This window comes from Peromyscus maniculatus, chromosome 10 (assembly GCF_049852395.1).
Source record: "Peromyscus maniculatus bairdii isolate BWxNUB_F1_BW_parent chromosome 10, HU_Pman_BW_mat_3.1, whole genome shotgun sequence".
Lineage (NCBI taxonomy): Eukaryota > Metazoa > Chordata > Mammalia > Rodentia > Cricetidae > Peromyscus > Peromyscus maniculatus.
The window spans coordinates 5,930,573-5,954,171 of record NC_134861.1 but is presented as its reverse complement, the minus strand read 5'-3'; the positions used below and the strand labels follow the sequence as shown (position 1 = coordinate 5,954,171).

The 23,599-nt window shown below is 42.3% G+C and overlaps 1 protein-coding gene across 1 annotated transcript in view; it reads left to right on the top strand.

Annotated features, from left to right (window-relative positions):
• Window positions 1–23,599, top strand: part of Slc5a1 (solute carrier family 5 member 1) — an 80,186-nt gene that overhangs the window by 3,922 nt on the left and 52,665 nt on the right. Inside the window, exon 2 of the mRNA XM_006972898.4 lies at window positions 11,628–11,699. Within this exon, the coding sequence (XP_006972960.1) occupies window positions 11,628–11,699 (72 nt within the window). The remainder of the gene's footprint in view (window positions 1–11,627; window positions 11,700–23,599) is intronic.

The window sequence follows — 23,599 nt, the reverse complement described above, 5'->3', positions numbered from 1 at the left end:
GTTGTCTGCACATTACCATAGTGCCTTTCTTCAAAATCCCAAGGGGCTTCTCTGTGATTCACCTATAGGGGCCTTCCAAAGGCTCCAAACAGCACCCCCATCTGCCACTGCCACTTTAAGTACCACTGGGTCTGCTGGATCATGTGGTCCAAATGGTAGAGCAGCCTGCCCAGCAGCCTGGACCTGTCGAAGAGCCTCCTCCTGTTCCAGGCCCCACACAAAGCTAGCAGTTTTCAAAGTGAGAGCCACTTGGTATATGGGCTGGAGTAACACACCCAAGTAAGGAATGTGCTGTCTCCACAATCCAAATAGGCCCACTAAGCATTGTTCTTCTTTCTTGGTTGTGGGTGGGGACAGGTATAATAACTTAATCCTTCCCCTTAGAAAAGGATTATCTATACATGCCCCACACCACTGGTCTCCTGGAAATTTCACTGAGATAGAGGCTTCTTGAGTTTTGGTTGAATAGTCTCCATCCTCTGGTGTACATGTGCCTTATGAACAAGTCTAAAGTGGTTGCCACTTCCTGCTCACTTGGTCCATTCAGCCAAGTGTTATCAATATAGTGCAGTGTGGTGTTGTGTGGAAAAGAAGGATGATCAAGACCTCTCTGAACTAAGTTATGGGACAGTAGTTCTGAGAGCTGTGCAGGTGGTGGAGATCTGTCTCAAGAAGTTTCAGAGAGGAACATCGCAATGTGGCTGGAGGCTCGTGCAATTTTGGTAAAGAATGAGGCTGTTTTCTGCCCTTGCCCTAAGAATCTGTCTGAGGCTAAATTGAAAAATGATACTTAATTTTTCTGGCAGAGGAGATTTCAAGACAGCCTAATATTGACTCTGATTAGTCAGATGTTTATTAATAATCACTCTTACGCAGGTCTACATTGAAAAAGAGCAAGCAGGGTGACAAGAAATACAAAACGTGCAGTTTAAAGTGAAAAAGAGCACAAGGAACCTCCAAAGATGCCACTGAGTTCATTTTGTGTTGGCCGTCTACTGCTGGGCATGGGGCCTGCCCTTAGAGCCTGCCCTTAAGAGTGGTCTGTTTCCCCGTGAGACTCCCTGGGAGGACACTAATTTTTCATTTGCAAGCGGCTATCAGTTGGAGATAGCTTCTGGGTTAGGGATGGGAGCTTGTGTCCACTGTTCCTTTCAGCTCTAGGGCCCCATCTGGTGCAGACCCGTGCAGGTCCTCTGCATGCTGCCTCAGTCTTGTGAGTTCATATGTGTGCCAGCCTTGTTGTGTCTAGAAGGTCATGACTCCTTAGTGTTTTTCATCCCCTCTGGTTCTTACACCCTTTCTGCCTCCTCTCACATTGAGTTCCCTGAGCCCTGAGGGGAATGATTTGATGGAGACACCCCTATTAGGGCTGAGTATTCCAAGGTCTCTCACTCTCTGCATATTGTCTGGCTGTGGGTCTCTCTATTTGTTCCCATCTGCTGCAGGAGGAAGCTTCTCTGATGTTGACTGAGAAAGACACTGATGTGTGTGTACAGCAGAGTGTCATTCGGAGTCATTTTATTGCTTGTTCCTTTAGTGGAATGGTAGTGTTTGGCCTATGTGGTCTCAGGGTCTTGGCTACTTGAGAAGTGCTGGGCATGAGTTCCATCTCATGCAATAGGCCTTAAATCCAACCACATATTGGTTGTTTAGTTAGTTGGCCACAAGCTTTGTGTCACTATTGCACCAGTGTATCTCGCAGGCAGGTTATCACCTGAAGGTCATCACCTGAAGGTTATAGATGGGTTGGTGCTCACCTTTCTCCTTTGGCAGCATGTAGAGCACCTTCCAGGGCCGTGAACACTTGTCTCTAGGGGTGAGAACTGTAGGTAGGCACCAGATCAACTTCTCTGTGTTCTATAGCTGAAGTTTTCCTGGTCCTGCTTGGCTCCTGCAGCCCTGCGGCTGCTTGGACCCAAGTAAACACACAGAGGCTTATATTAATTAAAACTGCTCGGCCATTAGCTCAGGCTAACTATTGACTAGCTCTTACATTTAAATTAACCCATAATTCTTATTTATGTTTAGCCATGTGGATTATACCTTTTCTCAGTTCTGCCTTCACATCTTGCTTCTTCTGCATCTGGCTGGTGACTCTTGACTCTTCCCAGAATTCTCTTCTCTGCTTGTCCTGCCTATACTTCCTGTCTGGCTACTGGCCAATCAGGATTTTATTTATTAACCAATCAGAGCAACACTTTCACAGCATACAGAGCAATATTCACAGCACTTTCCCTTTTCTTTTTTTTTTTCAAGAAGGAAGGTTTAACTTTAACATAGTAAAATTACATATAACAAAACAATTATCAAGCAAGAATTAAAGTTATAATATCTAGTCTATTTGTATTTGGCAAAATTAAAGAAGATATCCTATCTATTCTATATTTGTTAGTCTAAGGTTTCATATCTAACTTATCTTTTATCATAACTAATGAAATTATAACTGTCTAGTCTTTAACTACATCAAAAGATATAATATTATCTAAGTAAACAGGAAGAGCATTGTAAACAACTCTCAAAAATCTAGAATGACAGAGACAGCTGGCTGCCTGGACAGTCACCCAAAGTTCTATAATGTTGGGGCATCATCTTTAGCCCACAGGTCTAGAGTCTCTCAGTTGCTTCTTCTTGTGTCCTGTAGAATGTCTGGCAGTTTGTTCTTCAAAGCAGGAACCTGAAGGATCATCTTGCCTTGCAAAGTTCAGTGGTTACCTTTCTATGTGTCCTGCATGTCCAATCAATACAACATTTTGTCAAGCAGTCCAGACAAGAATAGTTTCTTGCCCAAATGGCTATTTTTGTCAAGAAGAAGATAAACTCCATATAGAGTGTCTTCAATGCCCATCATCTTTCTTGACATATTTGGTGCTGCCAGGAGCAGATGCATCTCATTGTCCAGAAAAGTCTAAGCTTTCAAAATATTTTAAATGCCATTTTCTGTAGGTCATTGAAGTGTTTGAAGATTACCTACCTAACTGAAATATATCTATGTACATCTAGAAAACTAACATGACTATAAGTGTGATTATCATAGATGACTAATTATTAATCTATTTCTTAATTATCCATTACAATTTCAAATGAGCTGCACAAACATAATACCTTAAACAAGAGTAGAAATATACACACAGTATAACAAAATTAGCTTTAAATTTGTATCAATAAACTAAAATCCATAGCAATGTAAAACATTTCAAACAAGTTTTTGTTCTTTAAAAGTAGGTTCAACAATCTACCCTTTTATCCTATTATATCTAAAGCCTATATATCTATATCCTATCCACCTTTTTTCTTTTAGAAAGATATTGATTATGACCAATAACAATTTGTAACCAACAATCTAAACAAAGACAAACATCCATAATTTATTTTTTGAGAATGTGGGCATAGTTTTCTAGGCTACTTTCTGCTGATAAAGGGTGCTGTATTCTTATGGGGATCCTGAGAAAATTAAGAATTATGGTTAAGTCCTGGCTGGAATAGTCTGTGAGGCTTTATTGCCTGAGCCAGTTGCCTTGAAAGTGTTCTGGATGTTGAATCATCTGGGCCATGGTGTCATAGGAGACCTTTCAGGCAGTCTTGGCTGGTCAAACCTGATGTATCTTAACCTGGAACAAATCCTTAGCCTCTTGCTCCCTGTGGAAACAAAAGCAGAGCCTCCTTTCCAAAGCAACATATTCTTAAATCCAAATTTTGAAGTCAAGGTACCTTTAAAATATACACATTGGTTTAACTGAGCAGCCTTGACAATCAAATGTCTTTCTGCAGTTAAAAATCCCAAAGACAACACAATCCAGATTCTCTGTGTGATATCCATCTTTACGTGGCTTATTTTTTATATTACTTTTACTTTCTCTTAAAGGCTTTATTTTTTTAAAACTTTCTATTTCTTTAATATAACTGTCTATATTCCCCTTTCCCTCTCTTTTAAGCCTACATACATTTTTACACACATTGTAAACTATTCCATCTGAATCTGTCTTATTGTGAATCTACTGCTTTAAACTGCAGCATTACTAGGACTGAAATGGCAGCTTCGGCTGCTGGCTCTGTCCACTTCAGCTTTTCAACATGGTGGAACGATGTTTACCACCAGCTTTGGAGGAATCATGTTCACCCAGGACTCTGGAAGGCAGTGGGTCTATGCTTTAATCCAACAGCATGTAGCCCAAAAACCTTTTTGAGTTGTGTAGCTATTTTCTTCAGCAACAGGGCCTTACAGCTGGTGGAGAGCAACCAGTAGCCTTGGCAATAGCCTGGGTTTGGGGCTTCACATGAACCCTTTTGGCCAAGAACTCAATTAGATATAACTTGTTCCTGGTACTGAAAGCTTCATTTGGTGATGAGATACGTCCAGTTGGGTCTCCCTGTTATTTGGTGATTTCATTTAGATTATCTTCATATATGTATATAATTTAGGAAACTTCTATTGTATTAGGTTTCCATATGACCCCTCAAATGGCCCTTAGTTTTAGCTCTCTCTCCCTGTATTTCTGCCCTTGCCCTCTTCTTCCCTCCAGCTTCCTGTTTGATCCTCTTAGTCCAGCCCCCTTCCCAATCCTCCATCCATCACTATTCTATTCCCTCTTTCTAGGGAGATATCTCCCTCACCCTTACTCTCAACCTAATTTCTGTAGTTAAATAAATTATAGCTTGTTGTTCAATGATTTAACAGCTAACAGCCACATATAAGCAAATGTATACCATTTTTGTCTTTCTGGGTCTGGGTTACCTCACTCAGGATTATTTTTTCTAGTTTTGTCTATTTACCTAAGAATTTCATGATTCTGTTTTTTTATAATGGTTGAATAATATTCTTTACCATTCATCAGTTGGTGGACATCTGGTTTTTTTTCCAATTTCTGGCTATTATGAATAGAGCAGCAATGAACATAGTTGATCAGGTGCCTCTGTAGTAGGATGAAGTGTCCTTTGTGTCTCTGCCCAAGAGTGGTATTGCTGGATCTTGAGACAGATGGACTCTTCTCTTTGTAATGAACAGCCACACTGATTTCCATAGTGGTTGTACAAGCTTGCACTCCTACCAGTAATGGATGAGTTGTTCCCCTTACTCCAAATCCTCATTAACATGAGCTGTCACTTGTGTTATTGATCTTGGACATTCTGATTTGTGTAAGATGAAAACTCCAAGTAGTTTTGATTTTTATTTCCCTGATGACTAAGGATGTTGAACATTTCTGTAAGTGCATCTCAGCCATTTGAGTTTCCTCTTCTGAGAATTCCGTTTAGATCTACACCACATTTTTAATGGTTTTTGTTTTTGTTTTGTTTTCTTGGTGTCCAATTTATTGAGTTCTTTATATATTTTGGATATTAGCCCTATACAGGGTGTGTACTTGGTAAAAATATTTTCTCATTCTGTAGCCTGTTGCCTGGTCCAAATGATGGCATCCCTTGCCACACAGAAGCTTTTCTGTTTCATGAGGTCCCATTTATTGATTGTTGCTCTTAGTGCCTGTGCTACCAGTGTTCTGTTCAGAAAGCCATTGCCTGTGCCAATGAGTTCAAGACTGTTCTTCACTTTCCCTTCAAACAGATGCAGTGCGTTGGCCTTATGTTGAGATCTTTGATCTATTTGGAGTTGAGTTTTGGGTAGGGTGTTAGGTGGGGATTTATTTGCATTCTTCTACATGCAGCTCGCCACTTTAACCAGTACCATTTGTTGAAGATGCTGTCTTTTTTTCCAGTGTGTATTTCTGGCTTCTTTATAAAAAAAAAAAAAATCGGGTGTCCATAGTGTGGTTTTTTTTTTTGTATTATTATTGCTCTGTAGTACAATTTGAGATGAGTGATGGTGATAGTTCTCCAGGAATCCTTAATAAAAATCATTAAGGATTGTTCTAGCTATCTTGAGTATTTTGTGTTTCCACCTGAAGCTGAAAATTATTTTCAAGTTCTGTGAAGAATTGTGTTGGAATTTTGATGGGGATTGCATTGAATCTGTAGATTGCTTTTGGTAGGATGGGCATTTCCCTATTTTATTCTTATTGATTCACAAGCATGGGAGATCTTTCCATCTTCTGATATCTTCTTACATTTCTCTCTTCAATGTCTTAAAAATGTTATTATACAAGTCTTTCACTTGCTTGGTTAGAGTTATTCCAGGATATTTTATATTATTTGAGTCTATTATGATATGTGTTATTTCCTTGATTTCTTTCTCAGTCCTTTTGTCATTTGTATATAGAAAGACTATTGATTTTTGTGTGTTAATTTTGTATTCTGCTACTTTGCTGAAAATGTTTATCAGATGTAGGAGTTTTCGGCTGGAATTATATATATTATCATATCATCTGCAATTAAAAATACTTTGACTTCTTCCTTTCCAATTTGTATCCCCTTGATCTCCTTTAGTTTCTCCAGCTAAGACTTTAAGTACTATATTGAATAGATGTGGAGAGAGAGTACAACCTTGTCTTGTTCCTGATTTTAGTAAAGTTGCTTTGAGTTTCTCTTCATTTGAGTTGATGTTGGCTATGGGCTTGCTATAAACTGCCTTTATTATGTAGAGGTATGTTCCTTGTATCCTTAATTTCTTTAAGACTTTTATAATGAAGGGATGTTGGATTTTGTCAAAGGACTTTTCTGCATAATGAAATGATCATATAGTTTTTGTCTTTCAGTCTCTCTATATGGTGGATTATATTCATAGATTTACCTATATTGAACCATCCATGGGATGGTGTCTCTGAGATGAAGTCTATTTCATCATGGTGGATGATCTTTTTGATGTAATCTTGGATTTAGTTTACAAGTATTTTTTTTTTTTTTTGTTTTTTTTTTTTGGTTTTTCGAGACAGGGTTTCTCTATGTAGCTTTGCGCCTTTCCTGGAACTCACTTGGTAGCCCAGGCTGGCCTCGAACTCACAGAGATCCGCCTGCCTCTGCCTCCCGAGTGCTGGGATTAAAGGCGTGCGCCACCACCGCCCGGCTAGTTTACAAGTATTTTATTGAGAAGTTTTGCATCTATTTTCATGAAGGAATTAGTTTGTAATTTTCCTTCTTTGTGAGTCTTTATGTGGTTTGGGTATCAGGGTAACTATGACCTCATAAAATGAATTGGGCAATGTTCCTTCTGTTTCTAGTTTGTGGAATTATTTGAGGAGTATTGACATCAACTCTTCTTTGAAAATCTGGTAAATTTCTGCGCTAACATCATCTGTCCCGGGGCTTTTATTTTTGGTGGGAGACTTTTAATGACTGCCTCCATTTCACTAGGGGTTATAGGTATATTTAAATTTTTAAATCTGATCTTGATTTAACCTTGGTAGGTGGTATATATCAAGAAAATTATTATTTCTTTTATATTTTCCAATTTGGTGGAGTACATGTTTTTAAAGTATATCTTCATAGTTCTCTGATTTCCATGATGTCTACTGTTGTGTTCCTCTTTCCGCCTCGAATTTTGTTAATTTGGATTTTCTCTCTCCACCTTCTAGTTAATTCGGCATAAAGTTTGTCAATTAGATTGCTTTTTTCAAAGAATCAACTCTTGATTTTATTGATTTTTTTCTGTTTTATTGATTTCAACCATGAGTGATTATTTTTGCTGTCTACTTCTTTTGGGTGTGATTTCTTCTGTTTGTTCTAGAGTTTTCAGGTGCACTGTTAAGTTACTAATATGAGATCTCTCCAATTTTTTTGATGTAGGCACGTAGTACTATGAACTTGCCTCTTAGAACTGCCTTCCTTGTTTCCCATAAGTTTGGGCATGTTGTGTTTTCATTGTCATTCAATTCTAGAAATTTTTTAGTTTCTTTCTTAATTCCTGTCTTGACCCATTTTTCATTCAATAGAGAGTTCTTCAGTTTCCAAGAGCTTGTAAACTTTTCATTGTTTCTGTTGCTGTTGAGATGCAGCTTTAATCTGTGGTGGACTGATAGGATGCAGGGAGTTAGTTCAATTATCTTGTATCTTTTGTGTCCAAGTATGTGGTCAGTTTTAGAGAAAGTTCCCTGAGCTGCTGAGAAGAAGGTATGTTCTTTTGTGTTTGGGTGAAATGTTGTGTAAATATCTGCTAGGTCCATTTGCTTTATGATGTATGTCAGTTAGATCCAGCATTTCTCTGTTGTGTTTTTGTCTGGATGACCTGTCTATTGTTGAAAATAGGGTATTGACATCTCCCACTATCAGTGTGTGAGGGCCAATATGTGATTTAAGCTGTAGTGTTTTTTTTTTTTTTTAATGAACTTGTGCACCCCTGTTTTTAGTGCATAGATGTTAAGAGTTGCAATGTCCTCTTGGTGGATTTTTCCTTTGATGAGTATGTAGTACATTCTCGATCTTTTCCAATTAGTTTTAGTTTGAAGTCTAGTTTGTCAGATATTAAAATGGCTATACCAGCTTGTTCCTAGGTTCATTTGCTTAGGATATCTTTTTCCATCCTTTTACTCTGAGATGATGTCTGTCCTTGATGTTAAGGTGTTTTTCTTTGATGCAGCAGGATAGACCTTGTTTTTGCATCCATTCTCTTAGTCTGTGTCCTTTTAGTGGGGAATTGAGACCATTGATGTTGAGAATTATCTACAAGCAGTGTTTGTTGATTCCCATTATTTTGTGGTTGTGGTGTGGGTTTTTCCCCCTTGTGGTTTTTTTGTTTGTTTGTTTTTGTTTTTGGGGGTGTGATTAGCACCTTCAGGTTGAAGTTTTCCTTCTAGCTCCTTCCATAGCACTGAATTTGTAGACAGATACTGCTTAAATTTTTATCATGGAACATCTTTCTTTCTCCATCTATCGTGATTTAGTGTTTTTTTTTTTTTTTTTTTTTTTTTTTTTTTTTTTTTTTTTTTTGCTAGCTATAATAGTTGGGCTGGCATCTGTGTTCTCTTCAAATTTGCTTAACATCTGTCCAGGCCTTTCTGGCTTTTAGAGTCTCCATTGAGAAGTCAGGTGTAATTATAATAGTTCTGCCTTTATATGTTATGTGATCTTTTCTCTTGTAGCTTTTAATATTCTTTCATTGTTTTGTATGTTTAGTGTTTTGATTATTAAGAGCTAAGGGGGTCCAGTCTATTTGGTGTTCTGTATGATTCTTGTATCTTGATAGGCATCTTCTTCTTTAGGTTAGGAAATTTTTCTTCAATAATTTTGTTGAAAATATATTTTTTTTAAGATTTATTACTTTATTACGTATACAGTGTTCTGCCTGCATGAATGCCTGCAGGCCAGAAGAGGGCACCAGATCTCATTACAGATGGTTGTGAGCCACCATATGGTTGCTGGGAATTGAACTCAGGACCTCTGAAGAGCAGCCAGTGCTCTTAACCTCTGAGCCATCTCTCCAGCTCCCTGAAAATATTTTCTGTGCCTTTGACCTGGGTTTTTCCTCCTTCCTCTATTCCTATTATTTGTAGGTTTGGTCTTTTCATAGTGTCCCAGATTTCCTGGATGCTTTGTGCCTGGATTTTTTTTTAGATTTAACATTTTCTTTGACCAAGGTATCTGTTTCTTTTACCTTGGCTTCAATTCCTGAGATTCTCTCACCCATCTTTTGTAGTCTGTTGGTGAGGTTTGCCTCTGAGTTTCCTATTTGAGTTCACAATTTTTTCATTTCCAGTTTTCCCTCAGTTTGGATTTTCTCTATCAATCTTATTTCCACTTGTAAGTCTTGAACTATTTTCTTCATTGCACTCTACTTTTTGTGTTTTATTAGTGGATTTATTCATTTTTTTCTTCCAGGCCCTCTAACATATTCATAATAGCTGTTTGGAAGTTCCTGTCTTGTGCTTCAGCTCTATTGCTTTTCTCAGGGCCTGCTGGAGTGGAGACAGGCCTGCTGGAGTGGAGACAGGCCTGCTGGAGTGGAGACAGGCCTGCTGGAGTGGAGACAGGCCTGCTGGAGTGGAGACAGGCCTGCTGGAGTGGAGACAGGCCTGCTGGAGTGGAGACAGGCCTGCTGGAGTGGAGACAGGCCTGCTGGAGTGGAGACAGGCCTGCTGGAGTGGAGACAGGCCTGCTGGAGAGGGCTTGCTGGCTGGAGTGGAGACTCGTTGTCCTGGTTGCTATTGATTGTGTTTTCACCAGTGTGTAGGCATCTGGGTTTGGCATGGTTGTAATTCTAGGTGCTTGTCACTGTTGGGTGCATGTTCCATTTCTTGGTTTCTAACTTCAGAATTATCTCCAGAGTGACTTTCCCAGTTAATCTCTAGAGCCTAAATCTGTAGTATTTATCTCTGTTTCAGTGTCAGCTTCCTTCTCTGCTCCTGGGCTCTGTTTGCCATCTTGCTATTCCCAGGAAGAGCACCACCGAGTCTTCTGAGTGTGACTCGTGGGAGGAAGGACACTGTCAGGCATCAGGAAAGACTCGAGTGCTCTCGCTGGTACTTCCTGACACACGGAGGTGCTCAATCCATCTTTGCTGACTGATTGGGTGCATTAAGGCCTTCCTTCCCAAAGGTCTTCCGTGCAGTCTGCACACCTATAAGGGTGTACAATTCCCAGGAACTGTTGCAGACAAGTTCGCTGCAGGCATGACATCAGAGCTGAACCCCTTTGGACCACTGATAAGAGCAAAGCCACTATCAGTCATTAACGAGTGTCTGGACAAAGGAGGCAGTGACAGAAAAAGAGAGGGAGAGGAAGAGACCCAGGAGCCAGGCCAAGGGCACTGAGCCAAAGGCTGGGCCAGGAGCGACTGCAGGTTCAGAGGGGGCAATTCCAAAGGAGCTGTGAGAGACGCTGCTCATCATGTATTGGAGATAGAGGCCATTTATCAACTCCCAAGCCTTCGGTGGCTCCCCACAGCTGTGAATAAAGACTGTGCTTTTTGGTGTGGCATTTGAGAGCCTTAATTCTGTCTCCCTTTTCACCCCGTCCACGTTCATTCATCTTGGCCAGGCTCAACAGCTAGCATCGTTTGCCGCGCCTTCTCCACACACTGGGGGCTGCCCCTTCTCAATCCCTAATCTGCTGTTCCTGAAGTCTGAAATTCCCCCCTTTCCCCCCCACAGGCCAACAAAACCCCACCTTTCCTTCAAGACTTGGGGAAACACTGCCTCTAGGTGAAGTATTTCTTGCCATCAGAAGGACTTTCTTCATGCCCTCTGAACTTAGTCACAATATATCACAAATTAACAGCCCTAGCGAATGCCCCCGTGTCTGTTCAGAGAGGAAAGAGTTGAACTAAGTTGCAATATCTTGTCTTTTAAGTGTTAACACTTTGGGTTCTTATGACATTTTAATTTTTTTCTTAATAGCCTTGTTGAGATATAATTTACACACCCTTTAGTACTTTTTAAAGGCATGATATTTCGTTACACCTTGGTGTGCATGTAAGAAACATACAAAAACATTCCATCCCCCCTGTTTAACACACAAACAAAACAAGTCAACAGGACCAGGAGGGGTGACTTGCTAAAGCCACGTGGTAGGCTAACTGCAGAGCTGGTTCTAGGGCCTCAGTTTCCCTGTCTGTCAAATACAGGTGAGTATTTATGAGCTCCTTCATGTGACCATGCCGAGGCTGTGGAGGGGTTGAGCAGATAAGGAATGAAAAGTGCTTCAGAAATCGGACTGGAAGCAAGAAAGTGCCCATGGGAGGGCATGTTGTTTCGTGGATAAAGCCGCTCCTCCGGCTCCTGTTAAAGTTTGGACCCTCTCTCCCTCAGGCGATGTTTTCCACTAACCGTGGGACCGTTGGAGGCTTCTTCCTGGCAGGCCGAAGTATGGTGTGGTGGCCGGTAAGTTTTCTCTAAAAAAAACTTTTCTTTTTAATCTTTCTTTTTAATATTCACTTTTTGAGATTATAATATAATCACATATTTTCCCCTCCCCTTTTCTGCCTCTAAACACTCCCTCCTTGCTCTCTTTCAAATTTATGGCAACTCTTTTCATTTATATATATAAATTCCTAAATATAACCTGCTTGTTCTGTATAATGTTAATTGCATGTATGTTCTCAGGGCTGAGTACTTGTTGGATACCCGGTTGGTGTGTTCCACCTGAGGAAGACTATTTCTCCTGCTCTCAACATCCCTTAGCTGTCTGTAGTTATTTGTGTAGGGTTGAGGCCCTGTGGTTTCCTCCATCCACTTGACATACCTATTACTGTTGTCTTTGTTCGGCACATGTCTGGGCAGCCATGTTGGTGAGACTTTATGGGGGTAGCTTCTGACATTACTAGGAGACACAATTGCAAGGCCAATTCCCTGATCCGGTGGCTCATAATTTTTCCATCCCCTCTTGGGCACTGTTCCTCGGGTCTTAGGTACAAGAGTTGTTCTGTAGATGCACCCTCGGGCATTTTGATTGGTTGTGGTTTTTAGTAATGGTTGCTGTTTATTGTGTTTATTGTTTTTTTTTTTTTGTTTTGGTTTTTTTTTTTGTTTTTTTGTTTTTCGAGACAGGGTTTCTCTGTGTAGCTTTGAGCCTTTCCTGAAACTCACTTGGTAGCCCAGGCTGGCCTCGAACTCACAGAGATCCGCCTGGCTCTGCCTCCGGAGTGCTGGGATTAAAGGCATGCCACCGCCGCCGCCCAGCGGTTGCTGTTTATTGTAAAGAGGAGTTTTCTTTTTTCTTTCTTTCTTTCTTACTTTTTATTTTTATTTTTTTGTTTTTCGAGACAGGGTTCCTGGCTGTCCTGGAACTTGCTTTGTAGACCAGACTGGCCTTGAACTCTCAGAGATCCGCCTGCCTCTGCCTCCCCAGTGCTGGAGTAAAAGGTGTGCACCACCACCACCTGGCTAAGGGGAATTTTCTTGATGAGGGGTAAAGACTGTACTTATCTATGGGTATAAGGACAGATATTTAAAAATGTAGTTAGGGATTATGCTTATTTAGTAAAGTTGTAGGTCTTCCCTCAATATCCATGACTTCACCAGCCCTGGCGCGGTGGCTGGGTTTCCAGGAAAGACCCCCTTTCTCTCCTGTGGAGTAGTTCCTAAGTCTGACTAGACAGCTCTTAGTTACCATTAAGGTATGTGTGCCACCGCTACAGTCCCCGGGATATCAGGCCACACTGGTCATGGCTATGGTTCATAGGTGTCATAGCTGGTAGGGCTGTTTGCTTCCCTCCTTTGGAAGCTGACATGGCTCCTTCTGGTGCCATGAAAGCTGTCTTCAGGGAGGGGCTTTCGGGTCAGTTTCAGCTCCAGGGCCTTTGAGCACAGTGTCTGAAGCACATGGTGTCTTCAGCAATGGGAACTTATCTTCCACCTCTGTGGGGGAACCAAGGACAATAGGAATAGTCTAGAATGTTTTAGAGTCTCTTAGACAGCCTCACCCAACTCAAAAGAGGGCTTCCATGCTGGGGTTTTGGTTAGGTGGCCTTTGGCTCTCAGAGGGAGCATTTTTCTTCATATATTCTGGATAGTAATCCTCTGTCAGATATATGATTGACAAAGATTCTCTCCCATTCTGTGGGCTTTCTTTTGACCTGGTTGATTATTCTTTAGCTGGGCAGAAACTGTTTAATTTTATGAAGTCCCACAGTTTAGAAGTCCTGACTTCTTGTAACACTCCTAGAAGGTAAATATCATCAACCTTAGTTTATAAGAAAAAAAAAAAAAAAAAGGAAGCTACGATATGTGTAAAATTACCTTGATCTGTGTGGGGTTTTGTTTTGTTGTGGATGACATGGATTAGGTTTTGAATATTTTTTTTTACTGTGATGAAATTATATCTCTTTATATAAAAAAATCTTAGGGCTGATTTACTTGGGGTTAGATCTCAGTTTCTTCCTTTTTTTTCTTTTTTCTTTTTTTTCTTTTTTTTTTTGAGACGGGGTTTCTCTGTGTAGCCTCGCTGTCCTGGATCTCCCTCCATAGACCAGGCTGGCCTCGAACTCACAGAGATCCACCTGCCTCTGCCTCCCAAGTGCTGAGACTAAAGGTGTGTGCCACCACCACTTGGCAGATCTCAGTCTCTGATCTTTGGGTCTTGAGGAAACCTGTGAGGGTGGAGGCAGGGGATGCACTCCTTTAGAAGATTTGTGTGTTAGGGCAGGTCTGGGTGTCTGAGGGAGAGGTTAGTCCCACCCAAAGCAGGGAGGGGTCAGTGTTTTTGTGAGGTTCCTGGGGCATTGTTTCCTTATACACACCATAGGATTGCATTGTTCTAACAGAGGCGCACGGCATAGAAGTCGTTACTTCCTGGGTGACGCTGGCGTTTGATTTTTTTCTTTTTCCAACCATGGTTTCCTTCTAAGGCTTCATGAGACCATACAAATGATTCTAGGTGGCTGGACCTTATGAAAATGAGAAGTGGCTCAGCTGCTAAGAGCTCTTGCCTCTCTCGTGGAGGACTTGGCTTCAGTTCTCAGCACCCACATGGTGGCTCACAACTGCCTGTGACTTCAGTCCCAGGGGATCTGGTGCACTCACATGAATAAAAAAATTTAAAAGATGGTTTTTAAAGTTGTCTGTGTATCAGAATTACCCGTGACAGCACTGTGCAGCACCCCACACTGTGCCTGGCCAGCAGGTCATGAATGGGACTGTTAGGACAGAAGGCAGGCCAAGAGTGCCCAGGCAAATCCCTTAATTGCCGTTATACTGGGTAGTGTGCAGCGAATACTGGAAACTGTTGCTAATGAGTCCCTTAAGTTAACTTTCATGTAGATAATTTGAATAAAACCTGGTTTATACCCACATTTATTTATACGATTAAACATCACCAATTCTGGGGCTGTAGAGATGGCTCAGAGGTTAAGAGCACTGGCTGTTCTTCCAGAGATCCTGAGTTCAATTCCCAGGAATCACATGGTTGCTCACAACCATCCATAGTGAGACCTGATACCCTCTTCTGGTCTGCAGGCATACATGCAGGCAGAACATTGTATATGTAATAAATAAATAAATCTTTAAAAAAAATTTGAAAGTCACCAATTTCAGTTATATCGGAACCATGTTCTAAGATGGGTTGATGATGAGTTATAGTAGTAAAAATAGATAGACATAGAAATCATGATCAACAGATTTATTCACTTTGGTGTGTCTTGTAACAACCCGTGGCATGCTATAGGTTAAATTCAGGGTGTTTTCCTTTCTTCATGTCATTCAGTATGTCTTTGTGAATCTTTGTTTTTAACTACATGTATAATGTGTAACTGTGTGTGGTTATGTGTACGTGTGTTTGGGTGCCCACAGAGGTCAGAGGCATCAGGACCCCTTGAAGCTGGTATTACAGGTGGTTGTGAGCTGCCTGATACGGGTTCTGGGAACTGAACTCGGGTCCTCTAGAAAATCAGTGTGCATCTCAACTTCTGAGCCAACCCTCCAGCCCCCATGGTATGTCTTTTTTTTTTTTTTTAAGATTTATTTATTTATTATGCATACAGTGTTCTGTCTGCAGGCCAGAAGAGGGCACCAGATCTCATCACAGATGGTTGTGAGCCACCATGTGGTTGCTGGGAATTGAACTCAGGACCTTTGGAAGAGCAGTCAGTGCTCTTAACCTCTGAGCCATCTCTCCAGCCCATGGTATGTCTTGATGACAGGTGGGGTCTTAGATGTAACAAAATGAAGTTTTATCATAAGTAATGTTTTAATGTATGTTCACTATCACCATAGGCACTGTAGAATGTTTTGGGGTTACTTACTCCCCAAAAACTCAACTCTTTTTTCAAGGGGGAATTTGCTAACATATGTTTAATGATAGGGATCTATTGACTTGGGAGTTTTAAAAACCAATAGTTTAGAGGAAGACTAATCCAGGCAGTTTCTTTTCTAAAATTTAAAATGGTTTATAAACACCATCACATCACGCAGCTGTAAGAAGGAATCAAAAGAAAATGTGGTGGCGTGGTGGTGGCGTGGTGGCGGCACATGCTTTTAATCCCAGCACTTGGGAGTCAGAGGCAGGTGGATCTCAGAGTTTGAGGCCAGCCTGGTCTGCAGAGTGAGTTCCAGGACAGCCGGGGCTGCACAGAGAAACCCTGTCTCAAAAAACCAAAAATAAACAAACAAACAAACAAATAAATAAAAATATGGCATGCATGAAAGTACACATTAAGGACTCCCTTCAAAATTAAAAAGTATTTTAAACAGCACCCAAATTATATCTTTAATTTCCTCTTAAGGTAAATAAAAAAGTCAATTTAGCCTATCACTGGTTCCTAAATCCGTAATTAGAATATCAGTTCTCAAATAAGCTGACCCAAGGGCCCTCAGAGAAGCAGATGACTCTCACGCGCTGATAGTCATCTCCCCCTGTGGCTTTGGTACACGCCACCTGACGGGACCCTTGACTCCCTTCATCTGCCTTTACAACAGTTGCTTTCCAAGCAGGAATTGTAGGTAGCCGGAGAAACTTCAGGAGGAGCCATCTGTGTTGATTGATTCTGAGACAGGAAAGGCCTAAGTGTTCCCCATGAGAGCTAAAGAAGTCAAAGATGGTTAGACTGTGCAAAGGCTAGTTCTGGACATCTCTGGGGGTGAAGGGGACACTGGGACAGTGGTTATGACTCATGAAGGAAACAAAGTTGGTACCCTGTCCTGAGCACAGAAGTGAGGGACAGCCAGAGGGGTGGGGCAAGGACTCCACCAGTGACATTAGAGTGAGTTTAGGCAGGAGATGGGCAGGATGGCTCCCAGAAGATGAAGTCACACTTGAGGCAAACCAGAGCCACCTCATCGGGGTGACATGAAGCCACAAGTGGTGCTCACTGCACTGCATCGGTCGTTCAGGAGCCCCTTCTGCGGCACTGTGATCCGACCCCTTCCTGACAGAGTTCCGAGGGCTTTGGTGTAAAGATTGTTGGAAGGATGTGGGAAGTGAGAGCGTTCCAGGAAGCTGAGCTTTGAGGGGAAATTCCCACTTCTCCACCCGAGATAGACGACATTCTGAGAAGTGAGGCCCTAATTGGTAGGTTGGAGGAGGACCTTTGTTTTAGAGGGAAGTATGGGCACACCTGTGCATTGGCAGAGCTGGTTCTGCGGAAGCGTCAGGTACAGCAAGCAGTGCTGAGCTGACCCTTGGCCAAGCCCCTGTGACTCAGAAGCTGAAGGATTTGGCTTCCCCTGCTCTGCAACGTTGAGCAGCTTGCCAACCTCTCTGTTTGAGAGAGCCTCCTTTGTCATGTGAGGCCGCCAGGTGAGCTAGATTGTGCATCAGTGCCACAGAGGCATGGAAAAGTGAGGTGACCTTGGCTCTGTTGGATATGGGGGGCACATACCTATGATTTCAGTACTCAGCGGGGTGAGACAGGAGGATCCTGAGCTAGAGACCAGCCTGGGCTTCAGAGACCCTACCTTAAAAGAGGGACTGTATGTCCCTTAATACCCAGGGTTTGTCTCCTTAGAGAGTAATAAAAAAAAAAAAGTGCATTGCAGTGTTTGGGGGAAATGCAAAGAAGCCAGATTTCATCTTTGCAGGAAAGATCTTTGCATGGCTTCTCAACTCTGCACAAAAACATGCATGGGAAATACACAGATGAATGGGTGTAACTGAGTTCCAATAAAACTTTATTTAAAAAGGAAATGGCAGAGGGCCCACTTTGTTGTTTTGAGGACACTGTATAGTCTGAGAACAGAGGCCTTGTCCATTTTCCAGTTTGTCTCTTTTTTGTTTTTTTTGTCAGTGTATCCTTTGCAGGACTTATCTGCTTGGCTCCTGAGTGCCCTGGCTTGGTAAGGACAGTGAGGAAGACGAGTCACTGTATGGCTTGACCAGGTTTGCACAGAGCCAGGACCCCCTATTCTTCTGGTCACTCAGGTCTTGAGACAGACATTGATGGGGCCAATAGTTGTAGTATAAGATTAATCTGAAAACCAAGACAGGTTCTCAATTAGGGCTAGAAAGAAACCCCAATGAAAATTATCCTTAAGGAAGAGGGCAACACCTCAAACTTTTAACTGTCTTAGGAAATATACCTGATTTTATTTTTATATATCTATGTATCTATCTATGTATCTATGTATCTATCTATGTATCTATGTATCTATCTATGTATCTATCTATGTATCTATGTATGTATGTATGTATGTATGTATGTATGTATGTATGTATGTATCTATCTATCTATCTATCTATCTATCTATCTATCTATCTATCTATCATCTATCTATATCTGTTTATACCTCTCTCTATCATCTATCTATCTATCTATCTATCTATCTATCTATCTATCTATCTATCTATCTATCTATCTATCTATCTATTTCAGTCAGGGTCTCACTTTGTAGCCCAGGGTGGATTGAATTCAAGATCCTCCTGCCTCAGCCTCCTCAGTGCTGGAATTACAGGCATGCATCTTCATGCCTTGTTTAATTTTACTTTTAAGGTAAGTCTAAAACCTAACCAACAGACTGAAGTTCAACCTTTTACCGTGCTACCAGGGGGCTAAAAATTGCCTAGGGAAAACATGGCAGGCTGTTGACATGGGTGCAGGAGGTCATGAATTCAGAGAGGCAGAGCGGGAACCAGGAAAACTGACCCAGGGGAGGCAGAGAACAGGCTGAGGGACAAAGTCCCAGGAAGAAGCATGAGGGAATGACAAGTGGCTGGCCCTTCAGAAGCCTGGGAGGAGTGATTTCTGTCTCATTTGCCACCCTGGTCGACTCTGCTCTCTCTACCTGCATGAAGCTGCCGTGCCCGTATTTATCTATTACTGTGATGAGGGCTCATCCTTTCGCTTTTGTAACTTAAAACAAAAATCCCCTAAGTGTGTATCACACCGTAAGGCCCTGCACCGCCAATAAACACCTGATGTAAATACAGGCTCTATCAAAGAAAGGGAGGAGGCAGACCTGTCTCCTGGAGCATTGGGATGTGTCCTGCTCTCTGATGCAATGGCCTCACAGTGGCTAAGAGCAGAGGAAGCTCAGAGGGTGCAAAGCCTTTCTAAAATGGTTCCTAATTTCTGTCCCTGTGAAGAAAGGGAAGAAAAATCATTGCCATTATATCTTTCAGTTTTATGGATAAAACTGGAAGAGTAAACCTTGTCCTGATGAGGGTGTCTGTAAAGTCATGCCATACCAAACTGCTTGGGAAGGCCTGGTATGGGCCACTTCTCCACTGTCTCAGGCCATTTATTTATTTTTTTGTTTTTTGAGACAGGGTTACTCTGTGTAACAGCCTTGGCTATCCTGGAACTCACTCTGTAAACCAAGCTGGCCTCGAACTCACAAGAGATCCGTCTGCCTCTGCCCCCCAAGTGCTGGGATCAAAAGCGTGTGCCACCACTGCCTGGCCCAATTTATTTTTTCTGTTTGAATCAAGTATTGGCACAATTTGGCACTTCTCGCAGTAAGATTTCCTTTTCAGTGAACGTTTTTGCCCACCGCCAGCTTCTGCCTTCTCAGACCACCTGGTTCCCGTTTTCTTCCTCTTTTTCCTCTCTTTGTTTCTTCTCACTTTCTTCTCCCTCCACCTTCTCTCCGGCTCCTTGCTCTTTCTCTGGCATCCTCCATGTTGAAGCCATTTCCTTCCTATGTTTTTCTATTCTTGGTTTAGTTTCCTCTCCAGAGCGGCCTCCTCCCCACACCTTCCTTCCTTCTGTTCTCCCTTCCCTTTTCTGCTTTCATTTTGACTAGGGTCTCACTATGTAGCCCAGGCTGTCCTCCCTCGGACTCTTGAGTTCTGGGACTTCAGGCAGCTGCCACTCCGTCAGGCTCAGCCTCATTATTGTGTCTCGTCTGCAGACCCACACCTGGCTCTGAGGAGCGTCTTTGATTGATGTGTGGCCATCCCCTGCCCTGTGTGTTCTTTGTGTTTCCAGGCTTCAGGGGGCCAGTGTGTAGCCAAGTTTCTGCCACTGAGCCATTACCTAATCTCGTGGCCTCTCATTTCCCACTGGCTGTCTTCCTGGTGTTTTCTAACAGATTAAGCCTTCTGTAGTCAGAAAAGGCAATCAGAGTAATAATCAATGTTTCAAGTTGGTTGAAGCGGGAGTCGTGCAGCTGAGATAGGTCATCCACGTCCTCTGAGTTTCCCTCGTCTACCAAAGGCATGTGGCATAGAGTCAGCTGCAGCTTTATGTAACTTTTGAAGTAAACTTGATATTACAAAGGTAATTTACAATTAAGAGCAAAGATTCTGGAGCCAAGCTGCCTGTTCAAAACCTTAGCTCAATGCATTCCTACCTGCAAGGCCCTGGGCGACTTTGTCTTTCTGTGTTTCAGTTCCTTCAGTGGAAACAATAGAGATCATCGATCTACCTTGTAGAGATACTTTATTTGTTCTTCTTGTTGTTTTGAGACAGAATCTCACGTAGCCCAGGCTGACCATGAACTCCCAAATTTCCTGCCTCAACCTCCCATGTGATGATGATGATCATTATGACCATTGTAATAGTTTTTTTTTTTTTTTAAATAGGGTCTCACTATGTAGCCCAGGTTGGCCTCAAAATCACCATTTGCCTGCCTTAGTTTCCTGAGTTTTGAAATTATAGGCATTCACACCCACACCTTATCATCATTATTGCATTTTAGGTTTAGGTCTTCCTCTGTTAGCTCCATCTTCAATCATTCATTCAGTTATTCATTCATCCATTTATACATAACTCTTTCATTCATTACACTACTGCATGGTGTTGCCAACCATGAGGCTGATTCCATGATAGGAGCTTGTAGATCACTCATACACATCACTCACAGCTTTAGAAAACATTTGTAAGGTTTCAGCCTGAAATGTATTTGAATCAAGAGTGGGTAGGACAGAGCAGGATGCTCCTTAACCTGCAAAAGCAGGCTGGGGAGACCTTTCAGAGGCCAGGGCTTTTAGGCCAGGACCAGATGGCTTATGAGGGGCCAGCTAGAAATGAAAACTGTTGATGATCTGGGTATCCCAGCCACCCTGAGCTGATTCTGCATACGTTACATTGTGTCCCATAAGTATTCATAATCATTATGTATCAATTACAAATGAAAAAGAATAGGAGAAGCCATCCATTTGAAAATCAGAGGTGAGAAATTAAAAAAAACACACAAAACACACACACACACACACACACACACACACACACACACACACACACACAAACCCAACTCTCCTAAAACTTCCAAATGAAAACCCTGAAAATCTACCACTCTACAACCAACTGACCAGCCTTCAGAACGGTCAACGGCCCTGGGGTTGGAAGGAGCATGAGATCTTTGAAGATCTAAGTGAGGACCAGTGTAGAAGAGACGCAGTGACGGTCGGTAGCTCATGCCCTCTGAGTGGGGGACCCTGAGCCACTACTGAGTCCAAACACAGGCTCATCTGGATTGGGGGCTGGCTTGCTGGTGTGACCTCTTTGACCTCTAATGCCATTGAACGACCTCACTTGCCTTTTGTGCCAAAATCCATTGGGAAACACCAGGGTTGGCAATGGTTTCCTGTTTCCTACCTCTTTGGGCCTTTGAGTAGGGAGAGATGTGTACAGAGGTAATGACTGGAAGACAGGCATTGTTTCTGGGGACATGAGCTCATCCAAAGTAAACGGAAATTATGATGACTTGACCGACGCTTCAGTCCAAATGTTTGCCAGAGGTTTGGAAATAAAATATTCTGAATCTATGAGCCTTACCTTATTTTCTGTCCAATAAGTACTGTCCCTGAGAGATGGCCAAAGTCAAAGGTTAAAGGTCAAATCTCTCCAAACTTTCCATGTTGAGAAGAAATGTCTTAATCCCAGCACTTGGGAGTCAAGGCAGGAGAGGATCTCTGTGAATTTGCGGCCAGCCTGGTCTATATAGTGAGTTCAAGGCCAGCCAGGGCTACAAAACGAAACCAAACCAAACCAAACAAACCAACCAACCAACCAAACAAAAAAGCAACCTCAAAACAAACAAACAAAAAAGATGCCAACCAAGATTAACCAGAATTCCTGAGAGGAAGAAGGAAGGCTGGGAAAACAAACAATTGAGACAAGCCTATGCTGTGCCAGAGTTCCCAGAGATGGACAGAAGGGTGTTACTCCACACTATCCCTCTAGGGACATTGGGAGAGTGTACCCTGGAAGGAGGGGGGAGGAAGCCAAGTCAGTGTGATGCTGTGTTCTCTCCCTGGGTCCGTAGACTTTAGCCCCCTTCAGTTATGGAACTTTGGACAAGTTATTCTGTAACCCTCAGGCTCCTCCTCCCTAAACATGAAGATAGGAAGAGAATAACCCCAGCCTTACAGAGCTGTTGAGGGCACTCTGTGAGATAAAGGCCTAACAGAGACATCACAGAAGTTAGTGTTTTCCTTTCTGTCTTATCCAGGATGGTGCTCTCAAAGAGTGGTACCCAGGGCAGCAGCACCAGCAAGATCTGGGCCCTTGTTAGAAACACAATTTTTCTAGTCCTAACCTAAACTTACTGAGTCAGAAACTCTGGGGGTGTGCCCCAGCAATTCGTATTAATTAACCTTAAGATGATTCTGATGAGAGTCGCCAGCTTTAGCAAGATATAGGATGATATATTTAGAAGATATGGGATGGTCAGTTAAATCTGAATTTCAAACAATCAATACACTTGTAGTATGAGTGTATGCCAAATACTGAGTAGAGCCTATTTATACACTAGCATAGTTAGCTGAAATGCAGAGGTGAATGCACATTTCACGTCCTGGGGTAGCTCATGTTTGAGTTATCACTGGATGGGTATGTCTAGTATGACCCAACAAATAGAGAGGAGGCCCTGGGACTCTTGGTGTCCTTTAAAGGGGAGGACAGACTCAAGAAGCAGAGAGCCAGCTCCAGATACTGGATGTGTTGGGCATGACATGGCCTTTAACAAAGAAAGCAATTGCCTAAAGTTAGCTGAGAACATTTTCCTTTTGAGCTATGATGATCTTGTTCCTGAAAGGAAACATCTTGGTGTCTTTCAGGAACTCCAGCGCAGTCTATAAAAACATACTCTGGTAACAGCAGTATTAGTACTTCTCCACAATGGCGTGTCTTTGTAGGGAAGACTGTCTCAGTGACTTCTTGCATCTGCCATATCACATCTGACAATGCCTTATGAGGGAGACCGAGAGTCTTCTCTTTCTCTCCCCCTTTTCTGTTTTGAGACAGGCTCTCACGTAGCCCAGGCTGGCCTCAGACTTGCTACATAGCCACGGCTGTCTTGATCCTCTATCTTTCCTCCTCTACTTCACAAGTGATGGGATTATAGGTACACTCCACCACACCTGGCTGGTGAAGAGGGGTTCTTATTCTCAGTTTAGAGTAGAGTTACAAAGTGTTAAAGCAACTGACTTCAGGCCATGCAATTTGCTGTGTCAAAGGCGAGACTAGAACCCTGTTGGAGAGTGCCCCCTGTGCTCAGGAGAAGGAGTGTATGCCACTTAACTGTGCTGTCCAGCATGGCTGCTGTTGCTGGGTCCTGGGTGTGCACAGGCTCTGGCTTTCCTTAGGTCATGTGGTAAAGACGAAGTCAGTGTGTGATTTGAATTACTTTTTTCCTTGGTGACAAAGTTTTGTTTTCATTTGAAAACAGCAGGGTTGAGCGTACTCACCTCCAAGCTCTGATGTCAGCCGAGCTGTATTCAAACAACTCTTTTCTACTTTTCCTCACACAAAGTGTAATTGTGGTTAGTAGTTAGTGGCCTTTACCACTTTTAATTCATTTCTTTGTTTAGTTAAATAACTAAATAGTGTGTGCGTGTGTATGTATTTGTTCAGGGGCACATGCCATGCATGCGTGTGGAAGGAAGCCAGAGGACAACTTAGGGGAAC